Consider the following 17,893-nt stretch of genomic DNA (forward strand, 5'->3'; position numbering starts at 1 on the left):
TGGTATTTTGTGGAAGAGCCACACTCAAGGGGCCAAAGAGCCGCATGTGGCTCACGAGCCGCAGTTTGCCGACCACTGGTCTAGTCAATAAGTGCAGCTGGGAAAATTGAATATATTTATGCACAAAAGTGAAATTAGACCACCTTCTTACACCAGACGCAAGAATAAACAAAAAATGGACTAGAGTCTTAAATGTAAGACTTGAAACCATAAAACTCCTAAAAGAAAACATAGGCAGTAAACTCTTTAACATTGCTCTTAGTAATATTTTTTTTTCTGATATACCTCATTGGTCAGGGAAACAAAGAAAAAATAAACAAACGGGACTATATCAAGCTAAAAAGTTTCTGTAAAGGAAACCATCAACAAAATGAAAAGACAACCTACTAAATGGGAGAACACATTCACCAATGATATATCCAATGAGGGGTTAATATCCAAAATTTATAAAGAACTCATACAACTGCCCTAACCAGTTTGGCTCAGTGGATAGAGCGTCAGCCTGCAGACTGAAGGGTCCCAGGTTCGATTCCGGTCAAGGGCATGTACCTTGGTTGAGAGCACATCTCCAGTAGGGAGTTAGCAGGAGGCAGCTGAATTGATGTTTCTCTCATTGATGTTTCTAACTCTCTATCCCTCTCCCTTCTTCTCTGTAAAAATATTGAATTAAAAAAATATATTTAAAAAAGCTTCCCGCAAATGCTCTTTAAAAAAAAAAAAAAGAAGAACTCATACAACTTAACACCAAAAACTCCCCAAAAAATCCAATTTAAAAATGAGCAGAGGACCTGAGTAGACAAATTCTCCAAATGGGATATACAGATGCCCAATAGACATATGAAAAGATGCTCAATATCACTAAATATCAGAAAAATGCAAATTAAAACCACAATGAAGCCCTGGCTAGTGTGGCTTAATTGGCTGAGAATCATCCCATGCACTGAAGGGTTACAGGTTCGATTCCTGGGTAGGGCACATGCCCAGGTTGTGGGCTCGATACCCTATTGGTCAGAGTCTCTCTCCCTTTCCCTTTCTCGCTCTCTAAATTCAATTAAACACACACACACACACACACACACACACACACACACACACACACATTTTCTTTTTGCCTATCTGGAGTGGCTCAGTTGGTTGAGCATTGTCAAATGCACCAAAAGGGTTGCTAGTTCGATTCTAGGTCAGGGCACACACCTGGGTGTGGGTTTGATCCCCAGTTGGGGAGCAAACAGAAGGCAACCAATTGATGTCTTTGTCTTTTTCCTACATCAGTGTGTCCCTCCCCTCCCCTCCCTTCCTCTTTCTAAGCATGTCCTCAGATGAGGATTAAAATAAAATAATAAAGTAATCAAAACCACAATGATATATCACCTCACACATGTCAGAATGGTTATCATCAATAAATCAACATACAACAAGTGTTGGCGAGAATGTGGAGAAAAAAGAAACTTCGTGAATTGTTGGTGGAAATGCAGATTGGTGCAGCCACTATGGAAAAAGGTATGAAGTTTCAGTTACAAAAATTATAAATGAAACTTTCTTATGACTCAGTGATTGCACTTTTGGAAATATATCCAAAGAAACCCAAAACACTCAATCAAAGGAATATATGCACCCCTATGTTTATTGCAACGTTATTTGTAATAGCCATAATATGGAGGCAACCCAAGAGCCCATCAATAGTCCAGTGGATAAAAAAGTAGTGGTACTTATCTACATATTATTCAGCCATAAAAAATGAAATCTTATTATTTTCAATAACATGGATGGACCTAGAGGGTGTTATGCTAAGTGAAATAAGTCAGACAAAGAAAGACAAATACCATGTGATTTCACTTATATGTAGAGTCTAAAGAATAAAATTAACAGATGAACAAAACAGAAACAGACTCACAGATACAAAGAACAGACTGATGTTTGCCAGAGGGGAGAGGGTTTGGGGGACTGGGTGCAAAGGGTGAAAGGATTGAGAAGTACAAATTGGCAGTTGCAAAATGGTCACAGGGGCATGAAGTACAGCATAGGGAATATAGTCAATAATATTCTAATAATTATGTATGGTGCCAGGTGCATATTAGAATTATCAGGGGTATCGCTACGTAAGGTATATCCATGTCTAACCACTACGCTGTGTACCTTAAACAAATATAAAATAATATTGAATATTAACTATAATTAAAAAACACACACAACAGCTAATATTGAGGGTGAAAAATAAATGGTGTTACCTCACTGGGTTGCTCTGAGAAGTAAGCATTTTAGGCACTTAATACAGTGCTTAAGCTACAGTAAATGCCAACGTATGTTAGGTAACTAAACAATTCATCATTCAAATCATATACAGGGAGTACAATAATGGAATGAAGTCCACTTCTACCCTTTGCCAAGAGGGCCAGGTTTCACTGAGGCTGGCGTCTTCCCTGACATCGGCCCACCTGGCAGCAACACTGCCCCTATTCATACCTCTTCTCCTGAAAATTCCTAGGTCCAAATCCTGATCCCACCACCTGCAGTCACATGGACTTGGAAAATTAACCTCTCTGCTGTTTCTTTATTTGCATGATCAGGTGAAGATTAAGAGCAGCATCAGTTCTTTGTTAAGACCATTCTCCTTTGTTAAGAAAGATATCAAAGTAACTGGCTGTGTGGTCTTGCCAATAAAATATACATGAAAAAAAATTACCTTCAGGCATTACTTGTATTTGGATTTTCATTTTTATTCATTGTAATTTTATTGTTTAATACATTATCCCCATGTAAATGAACATTTTGTCCTTCGTTTGGCGTCATGTGAACAGATCCTGAACACACAAAATGTCTGTCTCTCCTAGATACCCAGGGTTTTAACCCTGGTTTATCTGATCCTTTATGGCTTCCCGAGCAAAGGCCCAGAGGATGAAGAAAGAGCCCACCCAGCGCACCCAGGAGGAAGCCAGCTCTCCCTGAGCCCTGGATTCTGCAGCCCCCACCCCAGCTGTTGGATGTCAACAAGGAGTCAAACAGCAGCCGCTATCCCCTTTAGGGGCAGCTTAAAATAGAATGTGTTTTCTAGCCTTCCTTCCAGACGGAGCCAGGGAGCCTCTCCCCCGCCAGCCCGCTGAGAGGACGGACCCCTGCCTTCCGGCCCAGGTCCACTCCCATGATGACAATGATCTGGGGAGAAGCATCCCTGGAGCCGGGCAGCATTCTGTTTTCAAGGAATTGAAACAGCGAACCAGAATGTCAGGCAGCTTGGAGGCCGCCCTTGGGAAGGGAACATCCTCTTCTCAGCAAGATTAAGCGCTAAGAAGAAAGCGCCGACAGAAAACCTAGCTCCCTCCAGAGCAGATGGTGCGAGCCCGCCGCACTCAGCCCGCCGCCGCCCCAGGCCACCGGGGCCACATTTCCCACCCTGCGCCCTCCTTCCAACGCCCGGGCCCGCTCACCCGCCTCTCCATCTTCGCTCCTGGCCGAGCAGGGTGTCCGGCTTCAGCTGGAAAGCCCAGGGGATCTCACGCCGCCGCCGGAGCGCACTGTGCAGCAGCAGCTCCAGCGAGGCTGACCACCTCTGGTCCGATTCACTCCTCCCACCAGCAGGCACGCGCAGAAAGCGGCAGGTGGGATTTCCAGTTTAGCCCCAAATGTCTCTTAATCATTCTTTCCTATTTCCATAACACTTTTCAAAGGTGCTTTTCCTTTTTGTTAAAAATACACGTTTTCCATTTCCATTTTTAAAAGAGCGGAGGAAGAAAATGGGGGCGATGAGGCTGAGCCCTCAGCATTTGAAGGAGCGGCTGCGTTGAGCAGGCATGTAGGGAAACAAGATTTTTATTTAAGGATCCATGGAGCTGTAAGTCTGAGGGATGCAATCCCTAAGATTATGATTAATTTCCCCCCCCAGAAAATCAGAAACATGATATGTACATATTGAAAGGACTGAAAGATTCATGGAGTGCCAAACAAGATAAATAACAAAAAGCTAATTTATAGACGTAGGGAAATTCAAAAGATCAAATTAAGAAAATTATAAAAGCTTTAAAAATTTAAAGAGAGAGACTCAAAGGAGAGAGAATCAAAGTGATATTAAAGGTCACAAGGCAGTGCTGTATGCAAGAAGGCCATGAGTTAAATTGTCAAAGTGTTGGAAAAAAAATAACTTTGAATTCCACTTTGTCTTTTATAAATATGGATACAGAGGCGTATTTTCTTTTATTTTTCAGTCACAGTTGGCATTCAATATTATATTAGCTTCGGGTGTACAGCATAGTGATTAGACATTTATGTAACTTAAGAAATGATCTCCTTGATAAATCTAGTACCCACCATACATAGTTACTACAAAATTATTGACTTACATTACCTATGCTGTATTTTAGATCCTTGTGACTATTTTGTAACTGCCAATTTGTGTTTTTTAATCCTTTCACCTTTTCAACCAATCCCTCAAACCCTCTCCCCTCTGGCAACAATAAGTCTGTTTCTATTTTGTTCATCAGTTTTTTTTCTTCATTAGATTCCACATCTATAATAATAACAGGGTAATTTGCTAATTAGACTGGACGTCCTTCCTTCTGGACAAAGCCTCAGTGGGCGGGGACTGTGGCAGAGCCCCTTGCACGAATTTTGCGCATCGGGCCTCTAGTATAAGTAAAATCACATGGTATTTGTCTTTCTTTGTCTGACTTATTTCACTTAGTATAATACCCCCTAAGTTCATCCATGCTGTCACAAATGGTAAGATTTCATTCTTCTTTTGGCCAAGTAATGCTATATAATAAAAGCATAGTATACAAATTGTCCCCTTGACCGGGGTTCTTCCGTAAGTTTGACCAGGAGGTGGGGCTGACCAGGGGAAGGGAGGGAGGCCCCAACTGGCAGCTGCTAGGGACCCTATCAGTGCATGAATTTTATGCACTGGGCCTCTAGTACATATATATGTAGCATCACTTTTTTATCCACTCAACTATTAATGGGCACTTGAGTTTCTTCCATATTTTTGGCTGTTACAATAAATGTAGGATGCATATATTTTTTTAATTCAGTGTTTCAGGTTTCTTTGGATGACTTTCAAACTTTCTACTTTTTCATGATTTAATCTCCATATGTTGTATGTTTCTAGGAATTTATCAACTTCTTCTAGATTATCCAGTTTGTTGGCATATAATTTTTTGCAGTAGTAAATATGATTTTTTAAGTTTCTGTGGCATAAGTCATAATGTCTCTTCCTTCATTATTTAACTTCATTTATTTATTTTTCTTACTCTAGCTAATGGTTTCTCAATTCTGTTTCTATTTTCAAAAAAACAAACTCTAAGTTTTGTTGATTTTTCTCTATTATTTTCCTGTTTTCTACTTTATTTATGCTCTAATCTTTGTTGCTTTCTTCCTTCTGCAACTTTGGACTCCGTTTTTTTCTTCTTTTCCTTGCTCCTTAAAGACTCGTTAGGCTTTTTATGCAAACTTTATCAAAATCCCCAAAACATTTTTAACAGAAATAGAAAATACAATTCCACAATTCATAAAAAACAGAAAAGACCATGAATAGCCAAATCAGTCTTGAGAAAGAAAGAATAAAGCTGGAGGCATCCTACTTTCTGATTTCAAAATATAGTACAAAGCTACAGTAATCAACACAGTATGGCAACTGCAAAAGACAGGCATTTGGACTAATAGAGAATTCAGAAATGAATCCACACATACATGTTCAATTGCTCTTTGACAAGGGTGCCAAGAAAAATACAATAGGAAAAGGATAATCTCTTAAACAAATGATGTTGGGGAAATAGTATATCCACATGCAAAAGAATGAAATTAGGCCCATACTGTACACCATACAGAAAAGTCAATTCAAATAGATTAAAAATTTAAATACAATACCTAAAACTGTAAAACTCCTAGAAGAACACATAGAGGAAAAGCTTCATGATATAGGTTTGGCAATGATTTCATGGATGTGACACGAAAAGCACAGTCAACAAAAAGCAAAATAAACAAGTGGGACTCTATTAAGCTGAAAAGCTTCTGCACAACAGAGGAAACAATAGAGTGAAAGGGCAACATACAGAGTGAAAGAAAATCAGCATAAATATTTTAAAATAGAAAAGCCAATACCTTTGAAAGCCACCAAGTTTTAATTGAGAAAATTTTCTTTCAAAAAAAATCTATAGACTCAGAGGATTGTTAAGGAATAGAAATCTCTCTATTATATATGTTTCTAAAAGAAGAAATATTAAATGAGTAAACTTTTTTTTGAGGCCAGTATTAATTTCAAAATTTTTAACTAAAATCTTAATTTCAAGCCCTGGATGGTGTAGTTCAGTTGGTTTAGCATCATCTCATGAACTTAAAGATCCTTTGTTCAATCCTGGTGGAGGCATATGCACAGGTTATGGGTTTGATCCCTGAATGCAGCACATGCAGAAGGCAGTTGATCGATGTTTCTCTCTCACATCCATGTTTTTCTCTCTCTTTCTTCCTTTCCATCTAAAAAATTAAAAATAAAAAATTGTTTCAAAGTCAGAAAAAAATTTTAAAAAATAAAGTTATACTCTAGCTTAACTTATAAATAAACTTCCCAGAATGGTTTAACATTAGAAAATATGTCAATTTAATTTATCATATTAGTGAACTACTATAGAAAATCCATATGACTATCTCAACAAGTTCAACAATCTATATATGATAAAGCCATAGAAAATAGAAATAGTAAAACATTTTTTAAACTTGATAATATGCTTAATGGCAAAATATCATACTTGGAGAAATTTTAGACATGGTCTTTAAATTCAGAAACAAGGCAAATATAACTGTTGTTTATGATATTTTATATTAAAAAGGTATAAGGATTGGAAAGAAGCAAAAAATGTTATTATGTGCAAAAAAAAGATGATCATCTACATGGAAAACCATTAGATCAACAGAAAAACTTTGAATTAATAGAGTTTAGCAAAGTTTCCAAATACAGGTTAATTTACAAAATCAGAACTGTTCCTAAACCATTAATAACAGCTATACATTTTTAATTAAAAAAAAAAGAAGAAACCATTCATTATTATAATGAACAAATACCAAGGAATTGACTTTGTAAAAATTACATGAAACCTACAGAGAGAACATTTAAAAACTTTCTTAAATGACATTCAGAAAGACTTGTATAAGTGGAGAACAAATATATGGGTGGAGCAAATTACTCTAAAGATATCAATGCTTGCAAAATTAAATTACAAATTCAATGTAAGACTAATAAAAATTCCAGCAGTATATATTTTATTTTATTAATTTATTTATTAATATTTATTGTTGAAAGTAATACATATGTCTATTACATATATGTCCTATTTTTTCTTCCATTGATCGCTTATAGCCCATCCCTGCCCCCTGCCTCAGGCCCTCACTCCCCTATTGTCTGTGTCCATGGATTATGCCTATATGCATACAAGTTCTTTGGTTGATCGCCTCCTACCCACCAACCCACCTCCCCCTTCCCCTCTAAGATTCTACAGTCAGTTCCATGCTTCAATGTCTCTAAATCTATTTTCTTCAAAAGTTAATTTTGTTTGTTAGATTCCACATATGAGTGAGGTCATGTGATATTTGTCTTTTTCTGACTGGCTTATTTCACTTACCTTTTGTTTTTTATTTTAATTATTTGGGTCCTCTGTCTTTGTTTCTTGATGAGTCTGGCCAAAGGTTCATCAATCTTGTTTATCTTTTCAAAGAACCAGCTCTTGGTCATTGATATTTTGTATTTCCTTTTTTTTTTTTTTAGTCTCTATGTCATTTATTTCTTCTCTAATCTTTATTATTTCCTTCCTTCTACTTACTCCAGGCTTTTCTTGTTTTTCTCTTTCTAATTCTTTAATTGTAGAGTTAAGTAGTTTATTACTAATTTTTCTTGTTTTTTGTTTGTTTGTTTTTTAGTTAGGCCTGTAATGCTATGAACTTCCCTCTCAGGAGTGTGTTCACTGTGTCCCAGAAATTTGAAGTTGTTGTGTGTTCATTTTCATTTGTTTCCAGTAAGATTTGTATTTCTTTCTTTGTTTAATAACATGCTAGTTAGCCTCCATGTGTTTGAATGTTTTTGAGTGTTTTTACTGTAGTTGATTTCTACTTTCATTCCATTGTGATCTAAGAAGATGGTTGGTATGATTTAAATCTTCTTGAATTCGTAGACTTGTTTTGTGTCTTAACATGTGTTTTATCTTTGTGACTGACCCATGAGCACTTGAGAAGAATGATATTCTGGAGCTTTGGGGTGAAATGTTCTATAAATGTCAATTAAATCCATCTGATTCAGTGTGTCATTTGGTCACTATTTACGTATTAATTTTTGTCTGGAAGATCTATCCAGTGAAATCAGTGGTATAAAGTCCCACTATGTGACTTTGGAGTTAAAATCCCCTACTATGACTGTATTGCAGTCAATCTCTCCCTTAAAGTCCTCCAGAAGTTTTGTTAATGTATTTAGGTGCTCCTATATTGGGTGCATATATGCTTACTAGGGTTATATCCTCTTGTGGGATCCATCCCATTAGTATTATAGAGAGACCTTTATTGTCTCTTGTGATGGCCTTAATTTTGAAGTCTATTTTGTCAGGTATGAATATTGTTACTTCAGCTTTTGTTTCTTTTCCATCTGCATGGAAATTTTTTCCTATCCCTTCATTCTCATCCTATGTGAGCTTTTTTGTTCTGAAGTGCGTCCCTGTAGATTGCATATATTTGGTTTATTTTTTCATATCCATTCACCTACACTATGTCTTTTGATTGGAGCATTTAATCCATTTACATTTAAGATTATTATTGATAAGTACTTATTCATTGCCATTTTGATTCTTTATGCCTATGTTTCTCTCTCTCTCTCTCTCTCTTTCTTCACATTACAGTAGTTCCTTTAGCATTTTTTCCAGTGTTTGTTTGATGGTGATAAACTCCTTTAGCCTTTTTATGTCTGGGAAATGTTTTATTTCACTATCTATTTTAAATGATAGCCTTGCTAGATAAAATAATCTTGATGTCAGATCCTTGCTTTTTATTACTTTGAATATTTCATGCCATTCTCTTCTTGCCTATAGAGGTTCTAATGAAAAATCAGCTTCTCAGAGCTCCATTGTAGCTAACAAATTGCTTTTCTCTTGCTGCCTTTAAGATTCTCTCTTTGTCTTTTTTTAAATATATATATATATTATTGATTTCAGACAGGAAGAGGGAGAGAGAGATAGAAACATCAATGATAAGAGAGAATCATTGATTGGCTGCCTCCTGCATGCCCCCTACTGGGGATCGAGCCTGCAACCCAGACATATGCCCTGTCCGGGAATCGAACTGTGACCTTCTGGTTCATAGGTCAATGCTCAACCACTCAGCCATGCCAGCTGGGCCTCTCTTTGTCTTTAATTTTAGGCATTTTAATTATGATGTGTCTGGGTGTGAGCCTGTTTGGATTCTTCTTGCTTGGAACTCTCTGTGCCTCCTGACCTTGTGTAACTTTTTTCTTCACCAGCTTAGGGAAGTTTCCTGCCATTATTTCTTCAAACAGGTTCTCGAACCCTTGCTCACATTCTTCCCCTTGTGGTACTCCTATGATGCGAATATTGTTATATTTCATGTTGTCCCACAATTCCCTTAAGCTGTCCGCCAGTTTTTTTGTTTGTTTCTTTTTTGTTAATCCTCTCCTGAGGATATTTTTTCATTGCCTTTAAAAAGAGTGGAAGGGAGGGACAAAGACACACAGAGAGAAACATCAATGTTAGAGAGACACATTGATTGGTTGCCTTCAGCATGCACCCTGTCCAGGGCCAGAGATTGAGCCTGCAATGAGGTATGTGCCCTTGACCAGAATTTAACCTGGGACCCTTCTGTGAGCAGAGCAACGTTCTATTCACTGAGCCAAACCGGCTTGTGCAGGTAACAGTATTTTAATTGTGTGTGTTTTTCTCTTTAGTTATCTGATTCACTATCTTTTAATTCATTGATGCAATGTTTGGCTTCCACTAATCTGCTGTATATTCCTTCCACTGGCTTCTTTATTAGTGCTATGTCATTCTTCTTAGTTACTATGTCTTTTCTCATGCCAGTTAGCATCTTTGCCATCATTATTCTGAACTCTATGTCTAATAAATTTCTTATCTCCATTTCATTTAGCTCTTCTTGTGGAGAATTCTCTTGTTCTTTTGTTTGTGGCTTGTTTTTTAGTCTTCCCATTTTGGCTGCCTGTTTGGGTTTGTGTCTGTGTATTAGGTAGATCTGCTATGCCTCCCAATATGCTATGCAGGACAGTTCCAGACACTGTTTCTGACTGGCTCTGAGTACCGTGTTTGGAGCTATCAGCAATCCACAGCTTATAGCTTTCTCTGCTAGGGCTGGGTGCCTTTGGATTGGACCAGGATGTGCACCAGTGTTTTCTTTTCCTAGCCCCAGGCCTTGGATTAGATCAGGCAAAGACTCAAAGCCTCTAGAGACTCCACTCTGCTAGCAGTCTTATTGTATTCAGTCTTTATTAGTGCCAGGCAATAGATCACTAGAGATTTTCCAATAGGGTGGGGCAATTGCTTCTGCCCACAGGTGATTGCTATTCTCAGTCTTTTAATGGGCCTCAGAAACTCCACAGGGTAGGGCAAGGGGTTTTCCAATAGGGTGGGACAACTGCCTTTCCCCCAGGCAGAAACCACCTAGATAGCAAAGGTCTGCTGGAGAAAGATGTACTCCATACTGTGTGAGGGAATGACTCAGCACAGGAAATTGGGATGTCTGCTCTTGGAAGTGTAAACCTAGAGCCCCAAACCTGGCTTCTGCTCACTCAACTCCAGACCACTCTACCCTCCCTCAGCCAGAGTCCAAGGTGAGTAGCTGCACATAAAAATTTGTGCATTGGCTCTTAAGAGGATGCCTGCATCTCCAGCCATCTCTCCCTGGCAGACAGCAATCTTGCTACTTTTCACAGCCAGCTGTTATGTGGGCAACTTTCTCAGTTCTGGTGCTCTGGACTGGGGAGCCCAGCTTGGGTTTTAGAACCCAGCATTCTCAGTGTGAACCCCCTACAATTGAGATATTCCTCTGGAATTTCAGTTGCTATCTGTGGGAGCATGACCAGCCCTTTCATGCTTCTACACTTCCTACCAATCTCTATGTGGTCTCCACTTACCACCCTTGGTTATCAGGGTTCTCTCCATCTAGTCTTCATTTGATTGTTCAGGATGGTTTAATATTAGTTGTAATTCCAATTTGGTCCTGGGAGTGTGTCAGTGTGGCTTCCATTTACTCCACCACCATTTTGGAATCTCTCCTCCAGCTGTATTTTGTAATATGATAACACACACATTTATTTCTCACAGTTCAGGAGATTGGAAGTGCAGGATCAAAGTACCCACATGTTTAAATTTGTGAGAATCCTCTTCCTGGTTTACAATAGTCACCTCCCTGTGTCTTTACATGACAGACAAAGATCACTCTTTTTTTTAATGTATCTTTATGGTTGAAAGCATTACAGATGTGCCCCATTAACCCCATCCATACCATCCCCCTCAGGCTTTCCCCACATAATTGTCTGTGTCCATGGGTTATGCATATATGCACATAAATTCTCTTACCCAACTCACCCTCTTCCCTCTGAGAATCCTTAGACTGTTCATGCTTCCATGTCTCTGGATCTATTTTGTTCGTCAATTTGTTTTGTTCATTAGGTTCCACATGGAAGATGGATTATGTGACATTTGTCTTTCTCTGACTGGCTTATTTCACTTAGCATAATACTATTCAGGCCCCTCCATACTGTCTCCAAAGGTAAGAGATCTTTCTTTTTTATAGCTGAATAGTATTCCATTGTGTAAATGCACCACAGCTTTCTTATCCACTCATCTACTGATGAGCACTTGGGCTGTTGTAAATCACACTGCTATTAACACAGCAGTGCATATATTCTTTTGATTGGCATTTCAGGCTTCTTAGGATATATTCCTAGAAGTGGGATCACTGGGTCAAATGGCAGTTCCATATTTAATATTTTGAGGAAACTCCATACTATTTTCCATAATGGCTGCACCAGTCTGCATTCCCACCAGCAGTGTATTAGCATTCCTTTTTCTCCACATCTTCGCCAGTACTTGTTGTTTGTTGATTTATTGATGATAGCCATTCTGGCATGTGTGAGATGATTCCTTACTGGCCTTTTAATTTGCATCTCTCTGATGATTAGTGATTTTGAGCATTTTTTTCATGTCTCTTGGCAATTTGTATGTCCTCTTTGGAGAAGTGTCTATTCAGGTGCTCTGCCCATTTCTTAATTGTGTTGTTAGTCGTCCTTTTGAGTTGTATGAGTACTTTATATATTTTGGAAATTAACCCCTTATCAGAGGTATCATTGGCAAATACGTTCTCCTATACAATGAATTCCCTTTTCATTTTGATGCTGTTTTCTTTTGCTGTGCAGAAGCTTTTTATTTTGATGTAATCTCGTTTGTTTACTTTTTCTTGTTTCTCTTGCCCTATGCATTGTATCAGTGAAAATTCTGCTACATGACATGTCTGATATTTTGCTGCCTACTTTTTCTTCTAGGATTTTTATGATTTCAAGATTTACATTTAAGTCCTGTATCTTTTTTGAGTTTATTTTTGTGTTTGGTGTAAGTTGGTGGTCTAGTTTCATTTTTTTGCATGTACCTGTTCAATTTTCCCAACACTATTTAATGAAGAGACTGTCTTAACTCCATTGTTTGCTCTTGCCTCCTTTGTCAAATATTAATTTTACATAATGGCTTGGGTCGATTTCTGGATTCCCTGTTCTGTTCCATTGAGCTATATGAGAGTTCTTTTGCCAGTACCAGGTTGTTTTAATTACAATGGCTTTGTAGTATAACTTGATATATATATATTGTGATCCCTCCAACTTTCTCAAGATTGATGCAGCTAATCAGGGTCTTTTTTGGTTCCATATAAATTTTTCAAGTGTTTGTTCTAGATCTGTTAAATATGCTATTGGTATTTTAATAGGTACTGCTTTGAATCTATAAATTGCTTTGGGCAGTATGGACATTTTAATGATGTTAATTCTACCAATTCACAAACACGGTATATTCTTCCACTTGTCTATAGCTTCCTGTTTGGATTTATCAGCGATCTATAGCTGTGGCTCACTCTGCTGGGGTTGTGTGCATTTGGAACGGACCAAGATGCACACCAAAGTCTGCTTTTCCTAGCCTGGGTCTAGAAGCAGATCAGACAAAGACTAAAAGCATCCAGAGATCTGCTTCTGCCTACAGGATGATTGTTACACAGCAGGGTGTAAATTCCATATGGTAGGGTGAGAGATTTTCTAGTGGGTGTGGTAATTGCTTCCCCCTAGGCAAAAGCTGCATGATGATAAAGGTTAGCTTGAGAAAGATGTCCTCTGTAGTTTGGGGGAATGATTCAGCATAGGGATCCAGGTGGTTGTCCTCTGAGCTCTATCCCCAGATCCTCCTCACACAACTCTAGTCCACTCTGCCCTCTCTCTGCTGCAGCCCAAGGTGAGTGGCTGCACAGGAGATTTTGTGTATTGACCCTTTAATGGGGTGCCTGCATTTCCAGCTGCCTATCTCTGGCAGACAGCAACCCCATTGCTTTCACAGCCAGGTGTTATATGGGCATCTTTCCAAGTTCTGGTCCTTTGGGCTTGGAGCCTAGTTTGGGTTTAGACCTCAGACTTTTCAGGGAGAACCCCCGCAACTGAGATATCCCTCTGGAACTTCAGCTGCTGCCTGTGGAAACCCAGCCAGCCCTCTCACACCTCTGCACTTCCTTCCAGTATTGCTGTGGCCTTCTCTTTATGTCCTTGGCCTTAATGGTTCTCTCCAGCAGTCTTCAGTTGGTTACTCAAGATGATATTTCTATATTTTTGTTGTAATTCCAGGTTGATTCTGGGAGAATGTCAATGTAGCTTCCACTTAATCCTCTGGCATCTTGGAATCTCTGTTTTATATCTTTTCATCGACTACCTGTCCCCACTGAGATGTAAGCTTCTGAAGGCAAAGAACCTGTCTGTTTTAGTTGTGCCCATATCTCTGACACTGAGAACAGTACATAGTGCAGACACTCTAGAAGTATTTGTTGAATAAATGAGTTGATAAATTATTATATTAATCCTGTAAAGTAACATCACTTTCATCTTTTTGTGGCTTTTTTCAGTAGATGTATCTCAAGCTTCACAACTTAGTGATCCCCTCCCCCGAGTTGTCTAAAGTTCATGTTCTCTCCTGTTAAAAATCTGTCTTCAAGAAAGAATCTTAAACTCAATTCACCATAAGCAGTAATAATTACTAGCAGCTTACCTTTAAATCATTCTCAATTAGAATATCAAAGATAAACCTTTGACTGCAAGAATTACCAAGCATATGGAGAAGATTTTTCCATGATGTTTCTTTCCATGACATATTTTGCTAGAGCCCTTGGAAATATTTTCCAGATTTGAAAATGTCCATATTTTACTACTCTCTATCACAGATAAGTAGTCATACAACTTACTTTTTCTTTCTCCGAACAATATAAAGAATGATAATACAGAGAAAAATTACAAGTAAAACTGTAGCCAGCCACATATAGGGAAAGCCAGAAGTACCTGAAAAACACAAACCAGAAACATGGTTTTTGTTTTTGTTTTGAGTGAAAGCAAAGTTTTACTACAGAAAAGCTCCCTGCTGCAGGGAGGGGACCCAAGTGGGTTGCCCAAAACATGTTCTTTATGACTATCCTTCTTTACTATATACTGTGCTGCCATTTTGGCACCTTTAATCTCCAATGCTCTTTTGATACACGATTGTTGTTGGTTTTTTTGACATTCAAATTGATATTATGAAATTATTTGCTATATCCCACTTTATAAAAGAATATACTATTGCATATTCAAATTGAAGACAGATAATACTTAATATTATACTATTACTCTCAAGAATAAAAAAAGATATAACCACCTAAATATTCACCTAGATTTAGGTATCTAAAAAAATTTTAAACAAAGTAAATATAATATAGTCACTTGAAGAAAAATTGCCCAATTACTAAATGAAATTTCCAAAAACTCTTTAATACCCTCTAAAATACATTTGTAATCATAATTATTAGTATTTGAGATTAACATTCTAAGCAATGTAATAAGCATTTCATAAGGATTATTTACATCCACTAGGAGAATTCAGTTATCAGATACTAATGGGAAAATGAAAGCTCTGAGATGTCAAAAAAAATTTCCCTAAGATAGAAAGTGGCAAAACTGAAAAGCAAATTCAGTTCTGACTTCAGAGCCTGTACTCTTAAGAAAAAACAAATTATAAAATTGTAAGTATCAACACTTTTTACTGTAGCTATTTTGATTACAGAGTTTCTAAATTGTATTGCAGTAGTCCCTCCTTTATCTGCAATCTCAAGTTACCAGAGGTCAACAACAGTCTGAAAATATTACATGAAAAATTTCAGAAATAAACAATTTATACGTTTTAAATTGTGTGTTGTTTTGAGTAGCATGATGAAATCTCAAGCTGTTTCACATTGTTTGCTCCATCCCACTTCTCCCTGCCAGGGATGTGAATCATCCCTTTGCCCAGTGCTACCTACCTGACCACTGGTCACTTAGGAGCCATCTCTGCTATCATATCCACACTCAAGGTTTCTTAGTGTTTGTGTTCAAGTAACCCTTATTTTACTTTATAATGGCCCCACATGCAAGAGTAGTGATGCTGGCAACTAGAATATGCCAAAGATAAACTATAAGGTGCTTTCTTTAAGTACAAAGGAATTGTTAAGTCTGATTAAATAATGGAATCAATACCCCCTCCCCTGGGAAACTGAACCTTAGATAATTTCACAACCGACATTCTCTTTCGCTTACACATTCTATTTGCTAAGACCAGTAACTTTCCCCTCCAGACTTGCCCAAGATCCAGACCCACCCAGAGAATTTCCAGCTGAAAAAGCTCACCTAGAGTCCTTTAAAATCTCTGACTCCCCATCCCTGGGTGCTGGTGCCATTTTGGGGCTCAGCCCATTTACAGATGATCTAATAAATGTATAATTCTTTACCACTTTTGGCCTCATGCATACCACCTTCAGCAACCCTAACATGGAACATTCTCAATAAGGAAAGAAAAAGAAATCATATGCTGAGGTTGCTAAGATCTATGGTAAGAATAACGCTTCTATTCATGAAATTGTGAAGAAGAAGAAAAAAATGTTGTGCTAGTTTTGCTGTCACACCTCAAAGGACAACAGTTACAGCCAAGTATGTGATAAGTGCTTAGACATTTTGAGAGAGATCACATTCGCATAACTTTTATTACAGTACATTGTTATAACTGTTCTATTTTATTATTATTTACTGTTGTTAATCTCTTGCTGTGCCTAATTTATAAATTAAACCATATTATAGGTGTACATGCATAGGAAAAAAAACAGTATATGTAGGGTTCAGTACTATTTGTTGTTTCAGGCATCCACAGGGATTCTGAGGATGTATATCCTAAGGATAAGGGGGGACTACTGTATGAACTCACTTCTTTCTGTATAGCTTCTGAATACATTTTACATTTTTTCATTGCAATTTAAGTTTAACAAAAGGTTATGATTAGCAATGATAGTTCTTGGATATAATATAAAAACTAGGCCTATATATTGTAGATGAACCTTAAGAAAATATGCAGTTTTATTAAATGGCATGAACTATTGTGTATTTTTCATCCTTAGGACTGCTCATGACAGGTTTTTGTTTTGTTTTTCTATTTCTGATGTCATTTCTCTGTTCATTGTAACCTCTCATCCCCTCTTCATTTGCTGCTTTGAATTTTCTTTAACCATTGATGGAAAACATAAATTCTCATAGCAATTGCTTCTTTCCTGAGATACTCTTTGAAAGTGCATGTGTTTTAAATGGGGATTTTTGTGCCATTTATTTTTGACTATTTAGCAATCACTTTATCTCAGTTTCTAGTTTTAACTATGTTCTTTTTCAATGAGATACTACATAGCTCACTCAAAATGGATGGAGGAAGCTGAATGGGAAGAATTTGGCACTAAAATGTGAATAGAGCCCTGAATTCAAAAATAATAAAACATGGGGAAATAAAGCTCTAGTCAAGATTTCAGCAGATTTAGGGATTTATGTCTCCAAAATTTGTTACATAGTTAAGCAAGAAAGAATCATCTTCTGAATTGAAGTTTCATGATTGGAAGCTTTGTTAATCTTGTCTTGATAATGTTCAAATTATATTTCCTCACTCATATTAAATTTAACCTAGTATATTTATACTAGGTTTAACCTTATAAAATTACTTATTTGATAGATAAAAATATTGAATGTTATCAACATTATATGGTTCAATATAATATTATAGGCGAGGCTTATTGAAAGAACTCTTAATGGTTGCCTTCAATGATTACCTGCTGAATTAAACAGATGCTGACAGTGCCACATACAGTGACAGTTATGGTTGTTAATGTTAAAAGAGATAAACTAATGTAACACAGACTAATGAGCCTTGAGACTAATTAAATAGGGTAAAAGGCAATAATAAGCTCAAGGATAAATATTATTTTATTGCCTATGAAACATAAAAAACAGACTATTAATATATAACTATTACCATTGGATAACTTATACCATTAGCTGTGATAGATGATGTAGTATTGTCATAGATTAAGAGGTAAGTAGGACTCCCTCACTATCACTGATATCCAAAGCTTATTCTGTAGTATTTACCCAAACATAAAAGGATCAAGAAAATGTGGGGAAATTCTAGAATGGGAATAGAATTCCTACCTTTCTTCAGGAGAAATATATCTTCTGGAAAAAGAGATAGAAACTCTAGTTGACAGATAAGTCAGGATCTCTTCTCTCTTTCTATAGAAAACATCTAAGGCTATATGATGAGGGTGGGGAATTGTGCTTTCTTGC

The 17,893-nt window shown here is 37.4% G+C and overlaps 2 protein-coding genes across 6 annotated transcripts in view; both read right to left on the reverse strand.

The window, feature by feature from the left end:
- CD200 (CD200 molecule) overlaps positions 1 to 3,974 on the reverse strand; it is a 26,826-nt gene extending 22,852 nt beyond the window's left edge. Inside the window, exon 1 of one of the 2 annotated variants that reach the window (XM_005873323.2) lies at positions 3,426 to 3,974. In XM_005873323.2, the coding sequence (XP_005873385.1) occupies positions 3,426 to 3,437 (12 nt within the window). In that variant the 5' untranslated portion in view covers positions 3,438 to 3,974. The remainder of the gene's footprint in view (positions 1 to 3,425) is intronic. The other variant, XM_014545400.1, reaches the window with a different exon arrangement.
- Positions 3,975 to 6,240: 2,266 nt separating this feature from the next.
- Positions 6,241 to 17,893, reverse strand: part of LOC106727331 (OX-2 membrane glycoprotein-like) — a 30,565-nt gene continuing 18,912 nt past the window's right edge. For 2 of the 4 annotated variants that reach the window (XM_014545402.1, XM_014545401.1), the window contains exons 4-5: positions 14,476 to 14,569; positions 6,241 to 6,462 (exon numbers count right to left, since the gene is read on the reverse strand). In XM_014545402.1, the coding sequence (XP_014400888.1) occupies positions 6,366 to 6,462; positions 14,476 to 14,569 (191 nt within the window). In that variant the 3' untranslated portion in view covers positions 6,241 to 6,365. Of the gene's footprint in view, positions 6,463 to 14,475; positions 14,570 to 17,893 lie in introns of those variants that run through there. The other 2 variants (XM_014545405.1, XM_014545406.1) reach the window with 2 other exon arrangements.

This window comes from Myotis brandtii, unplaced genomic scaffold (genome assembly GCF_000412655.1).
Source record: "Myotis brandtii unplaced genomic scaffold, ASM41265v1 scaffold406, whole genome shotgun sequence".
NCBI classification, from domain to species: domain Eukaryota; kingdom Metazoa; phylum Chordata; class Mammalia; order Chiroptera; family Vespertilionidae; genus Myotis; species Myotis brandtii.